The sequence below is a fragment of the Sander vitreus genome, chromosome 19 (assembly GCF_031162955.1).
Source record: "Sander vitreus isolate 19-12246 chromosome 19, sanVit1, whole genome shotgun sequence".
Taxonomy (NCBI): Eukaryota; Metazoa; Chordata; class Actinopteri; order Perciformes; family Percidae; genus Sander; species Sander vitreus.
This window is the reverse complement of record NC_135873.1, coordinates 8,686,478-8,704,933: the sequence shown is the minus strand read 5'-3', so window position 1 is coordinate 8,704,933 and position 18,456 is coordinate 8,686,478. Positions and strand designations below refer to the sequence as shown.

General features: G+C 38.1%; 1 protein-coding gene and 1 long non-coding RNA gene across 2 annotated transcripts; one reads left to right on the top strand and one right to left on the bottom strand.

Moving 5' to 3' along the window:
* Nucleotides 1–1,562: 1,562 nt before the first annotated feature.
* Nucleotides 1,563–7,161, bottom strand: LOC144534243 (uncharacterized). Its single transcript, XM_078276074.1, has 11 exons — nucleotides 6,495–7,161; nucleotides 6,056–6,087; nucleotides 5,821–5,952; nucleotides 5,685–5,721; nucleotides 5,487–5,573; nucleotides 5,211–5,369; nucleotides 4,225–4,275; nucleotides 4,052–4,130; nucleotides 3,703–3,817; nucleotides 3,444–3,543; nucleotides 1,563–2,784 (listed from the first exon to the last, which is right to left on the bottom strand). The coding sequence occupies exons 1-11, from the start codon at nucleotides 6,821–6,823 to the stop codon at nucleotides 1,881–1,883; spliced, it is 2,025 nt and encodes a 674-aa protein (XP_078132200.1). The 5' UTR covers nucleotides 6,824–7,161; the 3' UTR covers nucleotides 1,563–1,880.
* Nucleotides 7,162–9,621: 2,460 nt separating this feature from the next.
* On the top strand, nucleotides 9,622–14,222 carry LOC144534244 (uncharacterized). Its single transcript, XR_013503523.1, has 4 exons — nucleotides 9,622–10,648; nucleotides 10,764–10,823; nucleotides 11,773–11,844; nucleotides 12,861–14,222. It is a non-coding gene; the product is annotated as an uncharacterized LOC144534244 (long non-coding RNA).
* The last annotated feature ends 4,234 nt before the right edge of the window (nucleotides 14,223–18,456 follow it).

Here is an 18,456-nt window from a genome sequence, read left to right as displayed (position 1 = left end):
ATAATATTATATATATATTATATATATATAGTATATATATTATATTATATATACTATAACTGATAGCCTCTGACTCTAAAACACATTTAGAAAATGTGTCATTTATTTATTTAGTTTATAACATTACAAGGCATTGTTTATTTTTTTATCATGTTGATAAAAATGAGCAAACATGTATTTAATTAATGTAATAGCAAAATACAATTTCCTCAAAACTAAATATACTGTAAAAATTAAGAAAGCCTTATCAATGGATTTTTTTGTGGCTGTTTTGTTTTGTAAAGGCACTGGATTTACCCTGCAGAGATCTGAGGAGCAGTTAACCATAGTCCTCATAAATCCACCGGAGTTTGAAATTCCAACACAAAGAAAGCCGAAGGTACCGGACATCCGGCCGAAAAGATTGAAAATCCTGCAAAAGTTCCTGCGGCAACGGAGCAATCCCGGAAGTGGAACCATTTTCTCTTAGACTTCTGCATAGATATACTGTATATACCCTAGACTGTACAGTCTAGGGTATATACTGACATACTGTATATCTATGAGACTTCTGTACTATCTGACTTCTTTCTACAACCAATGGAGTCGCCCCCTGCTGGCCATGGCTTTGTTTGCCTTGTTCGTGTTGACATCAACCTGTGCACGGATTGCAGATAAAATGTTGTCCTATGGCTAAATCTGGAAAATGAACATCATATTGATGTTAATAAGTGTGTTATGTCCCTGATACATAAATCAACTAGAATTGTATCACATTGTTTAAAGGATGTGTCAAGCACAATAAACAAAAACCTTAGAACACAATCTGTTTTTTATAGTTATTCTGAACCCCTGTTCTGATAAATTAAGATCATCATGCTCAGTAATAGTGGCAGTGTTTAATATCCAATATTGATTCAAAAGAAAATTGCTGAAAATTGCTATTTCCGTCATATTACTGCTGCCTGCATAGTCCTGTCTGTAACAAATTAAATCAGATGGTTCAGTACAATTTGGAGGGGAAGTGACACTACTCAGGTCCTGGAAAGTGAATACAATCAAACAAGGAAGGCAATTTAAATCTTTTCTTTAGAAAATTAATATGCTTTTTTTCACAAGACATTTTAACATGTTGCATAGCATGCAGGCTTACTGTCACACTGTCATGACTTACTGGGACACTTGAATATAACAGAGCCATTGTTAATATAGTAACATATATACTTTTCCTACTGTGACAATTGAAAATGTCTATCTCGCCTTTCTCAAAGGATTTCAAAAACTTCTCAATATAGATTTTTCAAAATAGAATAGTCTAAAAGGTCCAGACTAAAAATGAAATGACATTTTTTAATATGTATTTTATTGTAATCTCACAACAAAGATTATTTTACACCAAGAACCTCATTTGGTTGTAGTTGTTGCTCACAGTTAATTTGTTTTGTAACTTTGAAGTAACTGAAACTACTAGAGTTGACCCAATTATGTCAATGTCATCATACATTCACATGTGGAAATGAGGGGTATAAATGTAATGTGTGACTTTCTTGTACAATATGTGCAATCCTCTTGCAGTCTTTTAAAAAAAAATGTTTTAACATACACACATACATTCAAACACAAGGGTGACAAAACCAAAAGGTTACAAAATATTCAATAAGTGGAAAAAGAAGTGTATGTGATCTATAATATTATAAATCATTCTCCCTGATATAAGTAGCTCTCTGTAGCTATGTACTTGATATGACTACTGTGTTACACTCCATGGAGATAATGTCTTTTCATTTTTGAAATGTCAGCTTTTTAAATTTTGACAGGTCCTTCAAGTCCTTTGTTCCTTTCTTAAATAAAAACATTACTGTGCATAACATTTCTGTTCAGATCATTTTATGGCCTTCTAGCTAGATTAAACTATCTTCATGAACTTCGGCACACTGTAAAATAATCTGTCTTCCTCCTTCTCTCTCCCATACAATTCCCTCATCTTCCTTCCTCCTCTCCTCGTTTCCCTCCCATATCATTTCCTCTACATCCTGATGATCGCCACCCACCACCACTCTGTCCCACAGCTCCCCCTCCCCAGGTAGCTGTGTATCCTCATGAGTCTCCCTGCCCCACTGCAGAGCCTGCTGGGAAGCCAGAGAGGCTGTGGAGGCCAGTGTGCTGACGGAGCTTAGGGTGAGGAGGGTGCTCTGTGGGTCTGCGAGGGTCATGGATGCAACAGTGGTGGTAGGAACGGTGGAGAGGTGGATGAGCTGGGGATGGCTGAGGCTGGAGAGGTGAGCAGGAGAAGCAGTGGTGAGGTGCAGCAAGGTCGGGACTTGCTGCTGAGGTGCCACCTGCACCACATGTTGCGTGGGCAGCTGGAGGAACTGGCCCTGAGATACATCTAACTGAGTCTGTGGAGCGAGCGGGAGCACCACCTGCTGCAGTGGAGTGAGTGTACTATTCACCACTTCATGGTTCCCCTGGCTGACAGAGGGTCGGTCGGACTGGGTGAGCACTGGGACAGTCTCTGGGGTCGGGTTGAGCACTGGAACAGTCTCTGGGGTCGGGGTGAGCACTGGGACAGTCTCTGGGGTCGGGATGGGACTGCTTATTACTGAGCCCCCATTAGCTGCTAGGGCTTCAGCTATGAGCACCTCAGGGTGGCTCTTGGCCTTGTGGGCAACGACGGAGTCCTTTTTCTCAAATTTTTTGCTACAAATGGAGCAAGAGAACTGGTAGGATGCTTCTGCATCATGCTTCTTCATGTGCCAGTTTAAGGAGGCCTTCTGACGGCAGGTAAAGCCGCAGATCTCACACCTGCCACAGGGCGGAGACAAAGACCAGGTTATAGTCTGAACTGACTTGACGTTTGAGTTTCATCTGTGGCGCTTTACTTTCACTTTTACTACAATTTACTCAGAAGTGGTAGAACAATATTGCATCACATATTTAAATGACAAAACACTGCTATCAAAATAGTGGTGTAATAAAAAAAAATGAAAATACTGATCATTTCAAACCCAGATATACTATTTTATGGTATAAACTGTATGTATTATATTGTTAATTCTGTGAACTGTAAAGGATTCAAGTAACTGAGCGCTACTTAGCTGGGATACATAGGGAAGTGACAGGAATCGCTTCGGTAGCTAACAATGAGTTCAAAGTTTGAAGTGTTAACCTTGTTAATTAATCTTTTTATTTAGTCTTTTACAAAAAACAAAGATAAAAACTGAATTTCGCCATGTAAGCAACAGTAAGAATGTTTGTAGTTAATATTAAAAGGAAGAATTTAAGAGAATATGTATTATGGGGTCATTTTAAATGGATAATTTCTACATAAATAAGACTGAACCTTGTAATAATGGACACAAGTAAGCCCTATTACAAAATACGTCTGATATTATCATGTAATAGTTCTTCCTTGTCCACAGCACACATTGTGACATAAATACGGCAGTGTTGTGGCTACTCACTGTATTGGCTTCTCTCCTGTGTGAATCATCCTGTGCACAGCCAGGTTATGGGAGCTCTTGAAGGCACGAGCACAAAACTCACAGATGTAGTCTCTTTGATCTGAAAGACAAATGACAAGCAGAGTAAACAAACACAGGATAGGCAAAGAAAATTAAAGGTTTAGATTTTTTAAGCATCTCACAAATGATATAATTAGCTTCATAATCAAACATAAAGTATGGTGCCAGTCTTAACACGGTGTAAAAAAACATCTGTCACCTGTATGATGTTTAGCATGGCGCAACAGCTGCTTCTGCAGACGAAACAAGCGCCCACAGGAGGGGTGATCACACACATACTTCTTTTTAAGCAAGTGCTGGTATTTGATATGGTGCTGAAATAAAGAGAGGAGAGAAAATAAGTAAATATTACAGTAAACACACCCAACCGCTGATGTTTTGCACCTTAAGGTAACTTCACAGCTCTAAAACAGTATGTAAAAATGCAGTGTACCAATTTAGTTTCTAGGGCAAAGCTAACATTGTTGCTATTATACAGTGCCAAATTTAAGACAGTGCCTTTTAAAATATGTGGGGCTGTCATGGTTACGGCTGACAGGATGGCAAACCTGTAGGTAGCGTGGGTGTGCCAATACAGTACCACAGCCCTCGATTTCACAGCGGACGTACTGCACTGGGGGCTTTTTCCTATGAAGACAGAAAAAGGGAAAGTGTATAATAATCATACTTAATGCAAATAGTACTAGTCATCTACAGTGCATAATACAACTAAGACTGTTACCTTTGTTTTGGCAGCCGAGGGACTTTGTCATCTTTTTGTTGTCTACCTCTCCTAAAATGAAAACAGATTGCAAAACTAAAAATTTGAAATGTCGACAAATACTTTAATCCTTCTTCCCAAACTTTTAATTGGCTATTACAGGTGGGAATCTTCATCCCTTGGTATGGCACAATTTGATTTTAATTTGATTAGGGTTGCTATGGTTCACTTATAAAACTCAAAATTCACAAAAGCAAAAACACTTTCTATTAATAGAAAAAGTTATGCAAGCCCAGATGAGTCCGTCTGAGGTTGCGTACGTGAGCAGTACAACATATTTTCAACATTGTGAATGATCAGTACTGTGTGCTGCTATAAGGACAACTTGACGACAACTACAAAAGGTTGTTTTTACTCCGTATCTAGGCGGGGTTGTAATTTTGTGCGTTAATTGTAGGGCTGGGCAATATATCATCTTAGATTTTTGATATGGTAATATGACACGTGTTGTCTTTTCCTGGTTTTAAAGGCTACCTCATATTAAAGTGATACATTTGTCCATGTTACTGATGATAATTTATCAAAAATCTCATTGTGTAAATATTTTGTGAAAGCACCAATTGTCAACCCTACAATATCGCCGCAATATCGATAGAGGTATTTGGTAAAAAATTTGGTGAGATTTGATTTTCTCCATATTGCCCAGCTCTAGTTATTTGACTTTATGTGTTCATTTTCCAAATCCAAGAAGTAAATTTAGTCAGAAATAATGTGTCCTGGGCTTTAATGTTGGCCCTGGATAAGTTTGGTCTGACTATACAACAATAAAAAAAGAAGCAAACCTTTTGTCAGTAAGCAGGCTGTCAGACCAAACACAATTGGTGAAGGTGTGTGGCTTCAGGTAACACTGACACATAAAATTCACCTATTGTCAGTGTGATCAGCCATCAATCCTGTGCAATCCTTTAACTAATCATCAACCCATCATCGACCCATATTTTGCTTACTTCCTGGGTGGCTCTGTGTTATTGCCCCCTCCAACTTCACTCTGCACAACAATCTCAGTTGATTCTTCCTTTTTAATGTCATCTTCTTCTTCCTCATTTTCTGACTCCTCCTTCTTGACTTCCTTTTGTTTTAACGTGGTATGGCGCCTTGATCTTTCCCTAAGGAGTTAAGAGATAAAGCTTAATTTACTATTGAAACTAACATTTTAAAATTCATCATGTTGAAAAATCTTCATTAATAATATTCATTATGGAAAGCCAGTGAGCTCCGCATACGTCTTAGTCTCGGGGTTATAGATGAGGTCACTTGGGTCATCTCTGAATAAGGGATCCTCGTCAAGAGCCGCATCTGGATCTGCAACGCTAATATGTACATCAACACCACACTGGCCACAATTAAATTTACATCAGCAATTTAAACATGAATTTCAAAATTTTCGCTCATGCTCATTCAATAAGTTGTATACCACTCACCCGTCATCGCTTCCTTTGAAATAACCTGTTTCCTCTTCTGAAAAACAGAGATAATGAATAATGTAATTTCAGTTTCAGATGATTGCTGTTGTTTGTAGTGTTGTAGTAAAAGTATTGCACGTGCTCTTTGTCTTACCACAAAATGAAGCCTCCATCTCTGCTTCAGGCTTGCATGCTGTTGCTGGTGGGATGTGAGAGGCATGGGTTGGAGGTCTCCCTTTGCCTTTTTTAGATTTGGACAGCTTTGGTCCAAGAGTGTGTTTGGATGCTGAGGAAGCCAGAGTGCCCAGGTATTAGTGACAGATGTAATAAATTACAAGAAAAGAAATTCCTACTAATAGTGAAAAGGACTTAAGTATATGCCTTTTTACCTTTTTTGACAGTGGATTTCTTTATCTGAGGTCTGTGTGAAAGAAAGTCTACAGTAAATGACAGCCAGGTGCAAATCAAAATTAACCTGTAGTACGCTATACCTTGGAAAATGCACAGTATGCTTTAACTTTACTGCCCCTTTGACAATGAACAGGAATAGGGTAACAAAAGCACAGACAGGACAACACAAGCAACTTGCATTCAAACATTAAACTCATTTGTTTTGGTTTCGATATCTAGTAAACCTATAGCTTTAAGAACCCCCAGTGATATAGCGCACATCCTACAATTATAGCCCAAAGCCTCCTTGCAGTACAATCTCACTAGTAAAGTTAGACTCACTGTCAGTGATGCAGTTAGTTAACGTTACTAAGCTTGTTGCAATAGTAGTGTAACGTTACAGCAAAGTAGTTGACGAGCGTTTGTGCAAGCACTTACTGCATGGCGGGTGTGTTTTTGGAACGTGATCCCGCAGGTCTCCCACGTCCACGGAGCATAATCGTAGGCTTGCGCTTGCAAGTCGCATTCTTGGACTCATTAACGTTAGTCCTACCACTTTCAGCGTCCCTGGCTCGCAAAACACGAACACCGGACTGAGAGTCACCGGAGTCCGGGGTGGTCACTGCGGCTTTCGCTAGCCTTTTACTTCCCCTTCTCCCGCTTGACGGTTCAGTCGAGTCCGGTGATGGTTTGGTGGCCTCCGTTGAGTCTCCGGTTATCTCAATCCCAGGACGAATACCTGAAACCTCGTCTACTTCCGAGTCCATGCTTATTTAACTGTTATGACCCTTACAGACCTTTGTAATTAGTTAACGTCAGTTATGAACAAAAATGTAGCCTAAGACGTTGGCGTTAAAGGCCCTGTTGGGACCAAGTTTTGTTAGCTCGCTCAAGAGTAAATGTTTAGTCACTACGCAAGCATTTCATTAACTAGCTTATTAATAATTTTAAAAAAAAGTTACGTTGTATGATGAATATAATTGTACTAACATTCAGCATTATTTACTTCTTAAAGCTATAGCAAACCTCTTATTTCTTTAACCGAGAATAGACCTGTTTAGGATGCGTCTCCTTTAAGAGCAGCAGCGCGGATATGCGACAATGATATGTTTGGACTCACGGGCTTCCATAGTGTTTGAAAAGGGTCGTTATGGGAAATGTAGTTATAACTTTAAACACTCGGATTTATGCATTTAGGTTTATGCAATTGTGCGTAAGCCCTTAAAATAATCTATCTCAGTTATTTTGGTCCTATGAATAAATACTATTAAGTATTACTTTAAAAAAGTAAGGAGAGACTTAATTTAGAGTGAACAATCACATTTTATTCAAGTGCATGGTAAAAATAATTGAAGTGTCTTTGGCTGTTAAAACCCATCGTGACGTGGTATATTAAGGGGGTAGTGAGTGATGCCGTGATAAGTTCAGGATATATCCCCCTGAGGTCTAGACACTGGTGGTGGTGGTGGTGAAGAGTTGCCAAAGACATGGATGGTGGAATGTAGAGCAGGACTGGTCGCTGATATGATGAAGACATGAGGTGAAGGGGTGGAGGAGGGTCGCATCTGTTCGTTCTGAAATGACAACTGACAGCGGCAGAGACGAAAAGGGGTGGCATGGATTGAGAAAGCCTGCAACATCTGGTTGACTAGAGTGAACGCTCACCGAGTAGAAGTCAGAGAGAGAGAGAGAGAGAGAGCAGAGAGAGATGAGAATGAATGAGTAAGTGAGTGAGTGAGTAAAGGGAGTCTTCATGATTGAACTTTGGCTAAGCTTTATTACTTGTATAGAAAACATCTTTTAGCCTTATTGCCTCCTACGTTGCACAGATAAACTAAAAAAATCTGTGCAAAAAAAATCAAAATTAATTAAGTAGCCTACTACAAATAATTGTTTTTTTTCTTCTTTTATTATAGGCATATGGCACCTATACAAACAAACTAATAACTTTCCCATATTGTGCAATGTAGCATGTGGTCACTGGTAGACAGTCTTATCGCAGGTGTGGCTGTGTCACGACTGTTATGAGTATGCAACGTGACATGTCCCTCTCATGGTACATTCAATTATAAAGTACTGTGCACCACAAATAATGTGTTAGGTGTGGCACAGACTGCGACGCTGAGATTTGAAGATTATCAAGCCAAAAATGTGTGACCACTGTTGTTTTTTTAAAAGTTTGAACACTCCCTCTTATAAACGGTTGGCTATTGTCATGATACAGAGGTACATCATTTAATCACGAGGCTATGACTTGGTTAATTAATTCAGAGCACCAATGAACATGCATACATGTTTTTCATGGTCCATTCATTCCCCTATGGGTTTAAAATCAATTTGCAGAAACCTGAACCTTGCTTGAGTTAGTTGCACGATTCATCAAAGTGATCACAATGTCTGCCATTTATTTGTCTCAAAGTTACACTACATTTACATCACAATGCAGCTGTACAGGTAGACATATTTGAACGGTTTTCACTGCAGGTTATAAAGTTCTGACTGTGGGCCTTTGAGCCAGGCCCCTATTGAACAAATCAGTGATTGGTTGTGCCAAACTTCCAATTAAAGATACAACATAAAATACATTTTGGTTTCAAAAAAAGAATGATTAAAAGTCAGTGTTTAATGTTAAAGACCTCAAACCTAGCCAGACATCGAAGTGTAGTCATACATTCTAATATCCACATCAAAACTACTGCAAAATTGGCCTATTCAAGAATGTATGTCTTAGAAAGATGTATTGAAAACATTCTCACTAAGATTGAAAAGTGTAAAACTTCACTCCTGTTCTCAGATCCCTGCACTGGCTCCTTGCGTGTCACATATTTGATTTATTGATTCATTAAATGGCTTAAGAACAAATTACATTCATGATCTGTTGCTATAATATGAACTGTTCAGACAGGTTTGCTCAGTGTTACCAAGGTTAATCAGTATTAAGTATCAGTTTTATTTTTGCCTAAAGCTTCTGTTTGCCACTGCCTTTTACTAAATGTAATTTGCGGCTATTTATTCATGTCCCTAATTGCACTGTAACAACCCTGGATTTACTGTTCTGTTTATTGTTTATTATTTTTATATTACATTTTATATTATCATATATTTCCATTTTATATTAACAATAATCTGCTCCAGTAGAGCTGCTCAGTTGCCAACAGATCAGACTGTGCTTGCAATAGGCATCTTACAGGAGTGAATGATACCCATGTGAGTGTATGCATGGTATTTGAAAAGGGAGCAAAAACTCCCCTTGGTAAATAAAGTAAAAAAAAGAATGCATCTCTTTCTGCTCACTACTATCAGCAACCATCAGAACATGTGTCCAGCAAACTGAACTATTTCCAGTAATGAGGAATAGTTACAGCTTCCACAGAACAATACCTACTTGTTGTTTTGTCATTTTTTACCAATGGAAATCAAGTCATGCTCATCCAAACAGGCTTAATTGTTAGACAATCTTAGATAGTGATCACTTTGAATGCTATTTCTTTGTGTGTGTGTGTGTGTGTGTGTGTGTGTGTGTGTGAGTGTGTGTGTGTGTGTGTGTGTGTGTGAGTGAGTGAGTGAGTGAGTGAGAGAATGGACAGATGGGGGGTTGTCCCAAATCAGATTCCAGCCTATGAAATTGTGTGTCAATGTTGATGTACATACAGTGGGGAGAACAAGTATTTGATACACTGCCGATTTTCCTACTTACAAAGCATGTAGAGGTCTGTAATCTTTATCATAGGTACTCTTCAACTGTGAGAGACGGAATCTAAAACAAAAATCCAGAAAATCAAATTGTATGATTTTTAAATAATTAATTTGCATTTTATTGCATGACATAAGTATTTGATCACCTACCAACCAGTAAGAATTCCAGCTCTCACAGACCTGTTAGTTTTTTCTTTAAGAAGCCCTCCTGTTCTCCACTCATTACCTGTATTAACTGCACCTGTTTGAACTTGTTACCTGTATAAAAGACACCTGTCCACACACTCAAACAGACTCCAACCTCTGCACAATGGCCAAGACCAGAGAGCTGTGTAAGGACATCAGGGATAAAATTGTAGACCTGCACAAGGCTGGGATGGGCAACAGGACAATAGGCAAGCAGCTTGGTGAGAAGGCAACAACTGTTGGCACAATTATTAGAAAATGGAAGAAGTTCAAGATGATGGTCAAGATGACGGTCAATCTCCCTCGGTCTGGGGGCTCCATGCAAGATCTCACCTCGTGGGGCATCAATGATCATGAGGAAGGTGAGGGATCAGCCCAGAACTACACGGCAGGACCTGGTCAATGACCTGAAGAGAGCTGGGACCAGAGTCTCAAAGAAAACCATTAGTAACACACTACGCTCGTCATGGATTAAAATCCTGCAGCGCACGCAAGGTCCCCTGCTCAAGCCAGCACGTGTCCAGACCCGTCTGAAGTTTGCCAATGACCATCTGGATGAACCCAATAGAAAATCTTTGGAGGGAGCCGAAAGTCCAGTATTGCCCAGCGACAGCCCCGAAACCTGAAGAATCTGGAGGAGGTCTGTATGGAGGAGTGGGCCAAAATCCCTGCTGCAGTGTGTGCAAACCTGGTCAAGAACTACAGGAAACGTATGATCTCTGTAATTACAAACAAAGGTTTCTGTACCAAATATTAAGTTCTGCTTTTCTGATGTATCAAATACTCTTACTTCATACAATGTGATTTTCTGGATTTTTGTTTTAGATTCCGTCACTCACAGTTGAAGAGTACTTATGATAAAAATTACAGACTTCTACATGCTTTGTAAGTGGGAAAACCTGCAAAATCGGTAGTGTATCAAATACTTGTTCTCCACACTGTATGTACAATCCTGTCTGGCTGACTTGAATAGGAATAACATTAAATGTGTTTCTATTCTCCCTTTTTATGCACATTTACACAGTATCGATTGGTTGTCTAAGTATAGCATGTTTTGATCAGCCTAAATGACTCAGCACTTGCGGTAACACTTTATTTGAAGGGGTGAACCTGTGGCTCTGCGGTAAGCTACCAGGGCACTCCAAATTATGACTCTTTTAACGCAAAGTTAGATTATAGGTTATATATATAATCTCATAACTACCATAGCACAAAAATGTCAGCAGTTCAGGTGAGATAACTGAACATATAGTAATTTGTCTTATTATTATTCATGCATATTAAGCTACCATAATTAATAAGTAATAGAATCACATAGAATACTTATCCTCATTCTTGCAGTGTCTGCTTTATACATTTCAACAGTACTTTTGCCATGCATGCCATTATTCATTTGCTTTTTAAATACAAACGTTATGCTTTTGAATCTTGCTATAAATTAACCTTTTCCCCATCTGACAAACTCTAAAGTAGTAGGTAGTTTTTTTTTGTTTAAGAGAGAAATTAGCCCTGGTTGCTATCTGTATGCTATCTAGAGACAGTATTAGGAATGACGTACAAACAAAAACAAAAAACCAAATAGCATAAACAGTACAGGGATTAATTAAGAAATTGTGTAAGTGATTCATTTCAACAGTACCAGTGTGTGGAGGAATGCAATCTAAAACACGTCATCTCATGCATTTTTCAAACTACGTAAGCAGTGTACATACAAAATACAAGGCATTTGCGCATGTATACAAGACACAATATGCTGTTGTAGGTATGTTGTGTTTGACTACAAATAATAGGAGGCAAATGCCTTAAATGTGTTGCTTTTTGTTTTTGTTATCAGATATGCTTGCTGCTTATGAATAGCCATCACTTGCGAACATAAACTGTGGATTTTTTCTAAGCCTACTGGCAGGTGAGTCAGTGTACATTGCAGAGGTGATTTTTAGACCCTTTTAAGGGGTGCTCAACCCCTAAATTTCATCTCAGACCCCCTAAAAATTATACTAATAAAAACAAATACATTTTTATTTATTTTTAATTTATTTAACACTTTTGCAAGGCACTGTATCCGTGTCACATTCTCATCTAAAGGTCTGATCCTAGAATCGCCCCTGATACGTTGTATCAGCTGTTCCATGACATGACTAACTCTATAGGTATGTACTGACGTCAAACATGTTTACCAGATTCTACACTGTCAAGACAATATTCAAGGAAAGGGCACCCAAAAAGAAAATTTCACATTGTCACATTAATCTTTCAAGCATCCAGCTCCCAACACAAATAGCCATGTAACTTAGCAACCTAAAATCAAACTGAAATTTGAATTCTCCTCACTTTTTGTGAAAGGAAATGGATGATACTGCAGCTATTGTGAACATTTTTCAGTTCTCAAAAAAGGATCAACACTATTTTCTTAGACATAATTGTGGTAACAGCATCTAAGCTTCAGAATGGGCCTCTGGGTGGGCATTTTCCATAGGACCAGCTGAACGACATCTGAGAGCTGGAGATGCTAGGAGACTAGGCTAACTAGCTGCCAGTCAGAAAATGGAAGGACAGCCTAGCTTGCTAGCATTATTTTTCATTAATGTCATTTCAACACATGCTGAGTCATTAGCAGCTTTTACACACCCAGTGCTGTATTTGACCTACATGTCTGACTGGCGTTAGTGGTCTCTCTTTTATGGGTTCAGACGTAGTGATGATAATTTGCCAGAACAAAAGAAAAATAAATAAAACTGAATTTAAACCTACCAAATAATTACACAAGTCAAAACAAAGACTAAAGAGAAATATACAGTTTTTTTTTGCCAAAATAATTGTAATTTCAGGATGGATTTGTTGTTAATTACTGCTATTGTTTATGATATAAAAACTGTACAAGATGAACTAATATGAAACCTTCTGCCTTCTTCTCTCACACAGGTCTCTGCCCACTTCAATTCTGGGCCACAGCCGCTAAGGTTCCTGCAATTAACTCAACCAATGCTTTGGCCACTACAGTACCAGAGGTCAGTAAACTTTCAACACCTCAGCCATTCAACAGGGCACAACCACCTACACCAACAACATGGACGTCAACGGAGTTAAATACTGTTTCTCACATTACACCTGTGTCTGCTCTCCATGGACCTGTCCAAACTAGTGTGTCACCTGATATTACCACAAGCCAACCGGATTCAGAATCATCAGTGGTAAACCCTAGTCCATCTCCTATGGATGGAGATGAAAATGCATCTTTTGTTGGGTCTGGTGCTTCCACATTGGTGCATAATGTGTCAGGACAGAAGAATTCCTCAACAGGAGCAGTGACTGTAACACAGATTCATACTGACTCCACACAAACTCTTTCACCCTTGATTACAGCTCAGTCCAGCAGAGCTCTGACAATGCCAGAGTTTAGCTCACCTTTACCAAATTCAACTGGGATGGATACAGTGGTATCCAGAGATAACGCTTCTGTCATGGTTGTATGTTTCTGTCTTTAGTTTTCCCGCCCTTGTGATTGTCTTATGTGTTTCACCTGTTTGCCCAGCCTAGTGTCACCTGTCCCTTGTTAGTCCTCGTTACCTGGTTTATTTAGTCTCTGTTCTGGCTTTGTCTTGTTGGATTATTGTTTTCTGTTCAGTGTTCTTGTTTGTCTCTGTCAGTGGGCTGCTTGCCACTGTTCTGTGTTTTTGCCTGTTCCTGTTTTTTGGATTCTGCTTGTTTCCAGTGTTTGGATTTGCCATTAAACCTTTGAACACTACACTGTCTGCTGTCTCTGCAATTGGGTCCACCACATTCTCTGGAAGACTGTTACAGCTTCAGCATCACTGCAAGAAACCCACAAATCTGCAACCCTGAGAATTGTTAACACATCTACAAATAAATTTGTGACTGGCATGGCAGCCACACCTAAGGACTTAGATGTCACAGATTACAGCACGCCAAACAGCATTCCACAGTTATCACAAACTGATTCAGATGGGTGCTTGACCAACGTGCTGCTGGGAGAGGCTCGTCAACAGTGCAGTTACGTAACGTTAACATACCGGACACCTACCGTATTCAGCCCCTTGTTCTGTGTGCTATTGTGTAGTTTAATAACTTGCCTTTCCAGATTAAATGTCTGTTCTTGGTCTTGGATTTTGTGAAATAAATTTCTAAATAAATGCGACTTATAGTCCAGTGCGACTTATATATGTTTTTTTTTCCTCTTCATGACGCATTTTTTGACTGATGCGACTTATAGTCCGGAGCGATTTATATTACGGAAAATACGGTAATTACTTAAATAGTTTGACATTTTCGGAAACACCCTTTTTTCTTGACAAGAGTTAGATGAGAAGATTGATACCACTCTCAGACATGAGAGTGGTCCCAATCTTCTCATTTAACTCTTAGCAAGAATGTAAATAAGCACATTTCCCAAAAATGGAAAATGTTTCCTATGCAGACAGTGATGGTATGCTATTCGTAGGCTATATTTTACAGTGTATCTGTTAGAATACATGTTCCAGCAATTTGCTAAGTGTTTACACCTATTACATCCAGTTACAACCCATTACAAAGCCTGGACTGACAGGTTGATGTTTTTAATTGTGGTTAGGTTTTTCTCTGTAGTGAATTATCTTTCTCTTTCAATTTCACAGATTCCCGCATTGCCACCAGAAGTGTGAATTAGACACTGAAGGCTTGAAATCCTTATTTTGAGTCTGACCAATGATCACCTAGACCTACCATCAGTGAGCCACATGTATCCAAATTCATAGCAAGGAATGGATGTCAACAATGATGGATTGCCACAAAATGCTTTTAAATTAGCACATCCAAAAAAACAATACAAAAAAATCCTTGTGAAACTTACAAGTCACATGTTACAACCTCTTCTAAATCCCAAATAAGCAGATGTAATGTAGGCAGTGTTGGGGAGTAACGGAATACATGTACCGGCGTTACATATTCAGAATACAAATTATGAGTAACTGTATTCCGTTACAGTTACAATTTAAATAGTTGGTATTTGGAATACAGTTACATTGTTGAAATCAATGGATTACATGACGATTCTTCTCTGTTTCACGGGTTTATTCACTCTCGCAACTCCATGCGTTTCCCACAAGCCCCAATGTGAAAACGAAAAAATTAGCTATTTGCGTGATCACTGATAGAGGTAAAGATGGAGCCGGAACCGGCACAACAGAGCCAGGGCAGGAATGCGTTTCTATCTTGGAAATTCAAACAGCATTTCACATTAAAGAAAGAGAAGTAAGAACGAAATATAACTGTGCACTGCAGTGCAACTTCTGCTTGCCAGCAACCAACTTCCTTTCAAGCGTCCAAATTACTCCACCTTCAACCTGAAGAAGCATCTTAAAGTAAGTTATTTTTAGCCAAGGGTAGTCGTCTGCTGTAGTTTTACTGGTCACCTTGCTATTTTATAGTTGACGTGTGACTTTACATTCTCCTACATGCTGATTTACTAGCTCCAGAGCCGTTGAAAGACTAGCCCCGTTTGACATGTTAGCTAACGTTAGCTAAAATTAGCTCATGGTCGTTTAGACTGCGGTTAGATTTTTCGGGACTACAAATACAAAAATCTATCTGCTTGTTTAGGTACACATTCAGCCAGTTGGAACAGAAGAACACACCAGAATAGGCCTGTTTAGTAAGCTGGATGTGATGGCCGCATTCCTACTTATAAAATGCAATTCAATGTGGAAGTAATCCAAGTATTCAGAATACGTTACTCAGATTGAGTAACGTAACGGAATACGTTACAAATTACATTTTTGGGCATTCTGTACTCTGTAATGGAATACATTTTGAAAGTATCCTTCCCAACACTGAATGTAGGTGATGTCACTGATACACTTGAGGTTCGTCACAACTGCCTATTGTTTATGTGCAGCCAACTGTTAAATAGTTTAAACGTTAGCTGTAGACAGCATGCAGCCACAAATAGCCTAGATATATCACTCAGCTACCAATGCTTGGATTGTTACAACAAGCCTGGCACTGAATGACGTCCACAGAGTTTATTCCTATGTTTGTGGTGGTTACAGTTACACCCTAATTTCTCTTCATTTGTATGTCCTTTTATAAAACACTTAAGTTATTTATTTAAAAACAATATTCAAAAAGCGTGATTGAAATCGAAAAGGTTTTTAGCTTTTTAAGATTTGCTTCTTCTTTTTTTATGCCAAGTCTTTGTTTCTGGGTTCCATTGCTATTTGATTTCCAGCTCAATTAAGGTTGTAAATCTTGCTGTTATTTAGACGTGAGGTGTGATATGTTTAAGGCCCATTGCGATTTTTATCTGACTCGGAAAATTAGAGATTTTTTGTTTGTTTGTTGTCTGTATCTCAAATGATATCAATAGTTCTTGATGTGACTTGTTTTGGTGTTCTATACAATTTTATCCACCTGCACAATTTGTTCTTATTTTTCTTTCTCTGCTTGTCATATTGTTTAATATATTTAAAACTAACTGTAATTTTCACAAATCAATTTGATGTGACTTGAGTTATCTTTTATGTTGAGTTTTGTTTATTGACTTTGCCATTCAAATAGTTTGGTGATATTTTGCGAATTTATCCACCTGCACAATTTGTTCCTTATTTTCTTTCTCTGTTTGTCCTATGTTTACTATATTTTAAGACTCCTGAAACCAATATATTTGTTGTTTAGGACACTGCAATTAATTGCACTTCCAATAAAATAGTTATTCATGCCTATAAATGCTGTGTCATGCTTTGTCACTATTTATTCTTTTCTTTCTGTTCTCCTTGTGTGGAGTTTGTATTCAGGAGGATTCTAGTTATACGGGTAAGGTCAATGTCAATTATAACTGACTTATGAATATGTCATACTGTTAAATATGTCAGTATGATCTTATTGTCCTGTGCAAGATCAAATATTAGCTTGAAGGGATCATTTATGTGTGCATGTTGCAGTAATCCCCACCTACTCCATGTAAACTCCATCCGTCAATAAGGAGTTAAAAAACCCGGTCGGATCCTGTCGATTGCTTCCTGTTCACCATAAACCAGATGTCATTATCTTATGAGTGGAATGCATAAACAACAGCACTCAGGACGGTCTGTCATTTTCATCGTTTAGTCACTAGACAATCTGTAGGTGTGGGCTGTGTTTATTTTTTTTATTTTTTTTTAGCCCTTGTGTCACAACACTTCCTTTTACTTTGCAGCAATATATATAAAACCTGGACAACCAGGTGGGATCACAAGAGAATTTCACCAGGGTTGGAGCTTCTGAATAAGTTTTAAAATAATGCAAATCTAAAAAAAACATTATATATATTTTTTGACAATTGCTTGGGGTAAGTACATTTTTGTGTTTATACCTATATAGAGGTATTTTGTATGAAATTGTAAAATATGCTTCACTGTGTATTTTTACTGCATTATATGTATTGTTTTTGCATTTTTGGTGTGAAATCTTTCTTTGTAAAGCATCTTACAATCTAATTTTTTTATCATATTTTGATACCATCCATCCTATAGCTATGATATAAAAGAACATATTGGTTCTTGGAGGAACCTCTTTTTGTATGTTTATAAGTACAAAGTTACTAAGTATCTACAGTAGGTACAAAGACATAAGTATAACCTGCTTTAACGTACAATGTAAAATACTGTACATACTGAGATTGCTTTCAAGCTTCCAAAGACCAAATGGTTGTTCCATATCTATATAACCATACCACGATATTTTTCCATAAATATATTTTTACTCAGTTTTATTCAAAATGTTAGAATCTATGCACAAATTATTGTATTCATTTATTTTTGCTATATTTCCATTGTACTCTTTGGATGCCACCTTTAACATAATTATCTTAAAGGGCAACTATTATATAGCATTTTCAGGATAATACTTGTATTTTGTGTTTGTACTAGAACATGTTGACATACCTTAATGTTAAAAAAAACACTTTATTTTTTATCATACTGCCCATGGCTGCTGCACCTGTATTCACCCTCTGTATGAGACGCTCTGAAGGAGCACCTGTCCCTTTAATCCCTCCTCCCGACAAAGCCCAGTCAGCAAAGAGATTATTTCAAAATTCAAAAGTCTGTCAAAGTAAGAAATAATAGAGGTAAATGTAGGAAAGAAGATACAATTTTTGCTAGATTAAGATTGGGACATACAGGACTTAATGCTACTTTATGAAAAAGACAATGACAGATAAATGTGAGGTTTGTAATTGTAGGTAAACTGTTGAACATGTGCTAATAGTTTGTAAGAAGTTTATTGTTGAAAGAAAGAGATTGAAGGACAGGGTGGTAGCAAAGCCGGTCTATGGAAAGCCTTTCCACTCCTTATTCAGCCCCATTGTACCGAATTTGGTGATCGCAGGCGAGTGCAAAATGAACGGGACTCTATGGAGCTAGACAGCTAAATTTGTCTCTTTCGCCTGATTGTCGTTGAGAAATCTCAGATTTGATTGTAGTTTTTGCAAGTTCAACATGGATTATAGGTTGAAAGTTGAATGAACAAGTACTTATGTAATTTT

Coding starts and splice junctions, on each gene's coding strand:
- LOC144534243 (XM_078276074.1), bottom strand. CDS start 6,823: ATGGACTCGGAAGTAGACGAGGTTTCAGGTATTCGTCCTGGGATTGAG. Junction 4,131..4,224: donor CCTCGGCTGCCAAAACAAAG/GTAACAGTCTTA, acceptor CTGTCTTCATAG/GAAAAAGCCCCCAGTGCAGT. Junction 2,785..3,443: donor ACAGGAGAGAAGCCAATACA/GTGAGTAGCCAC, acceptor GCCCTGTGGCAG/GTGTGAGATCTGCGGCTTTA.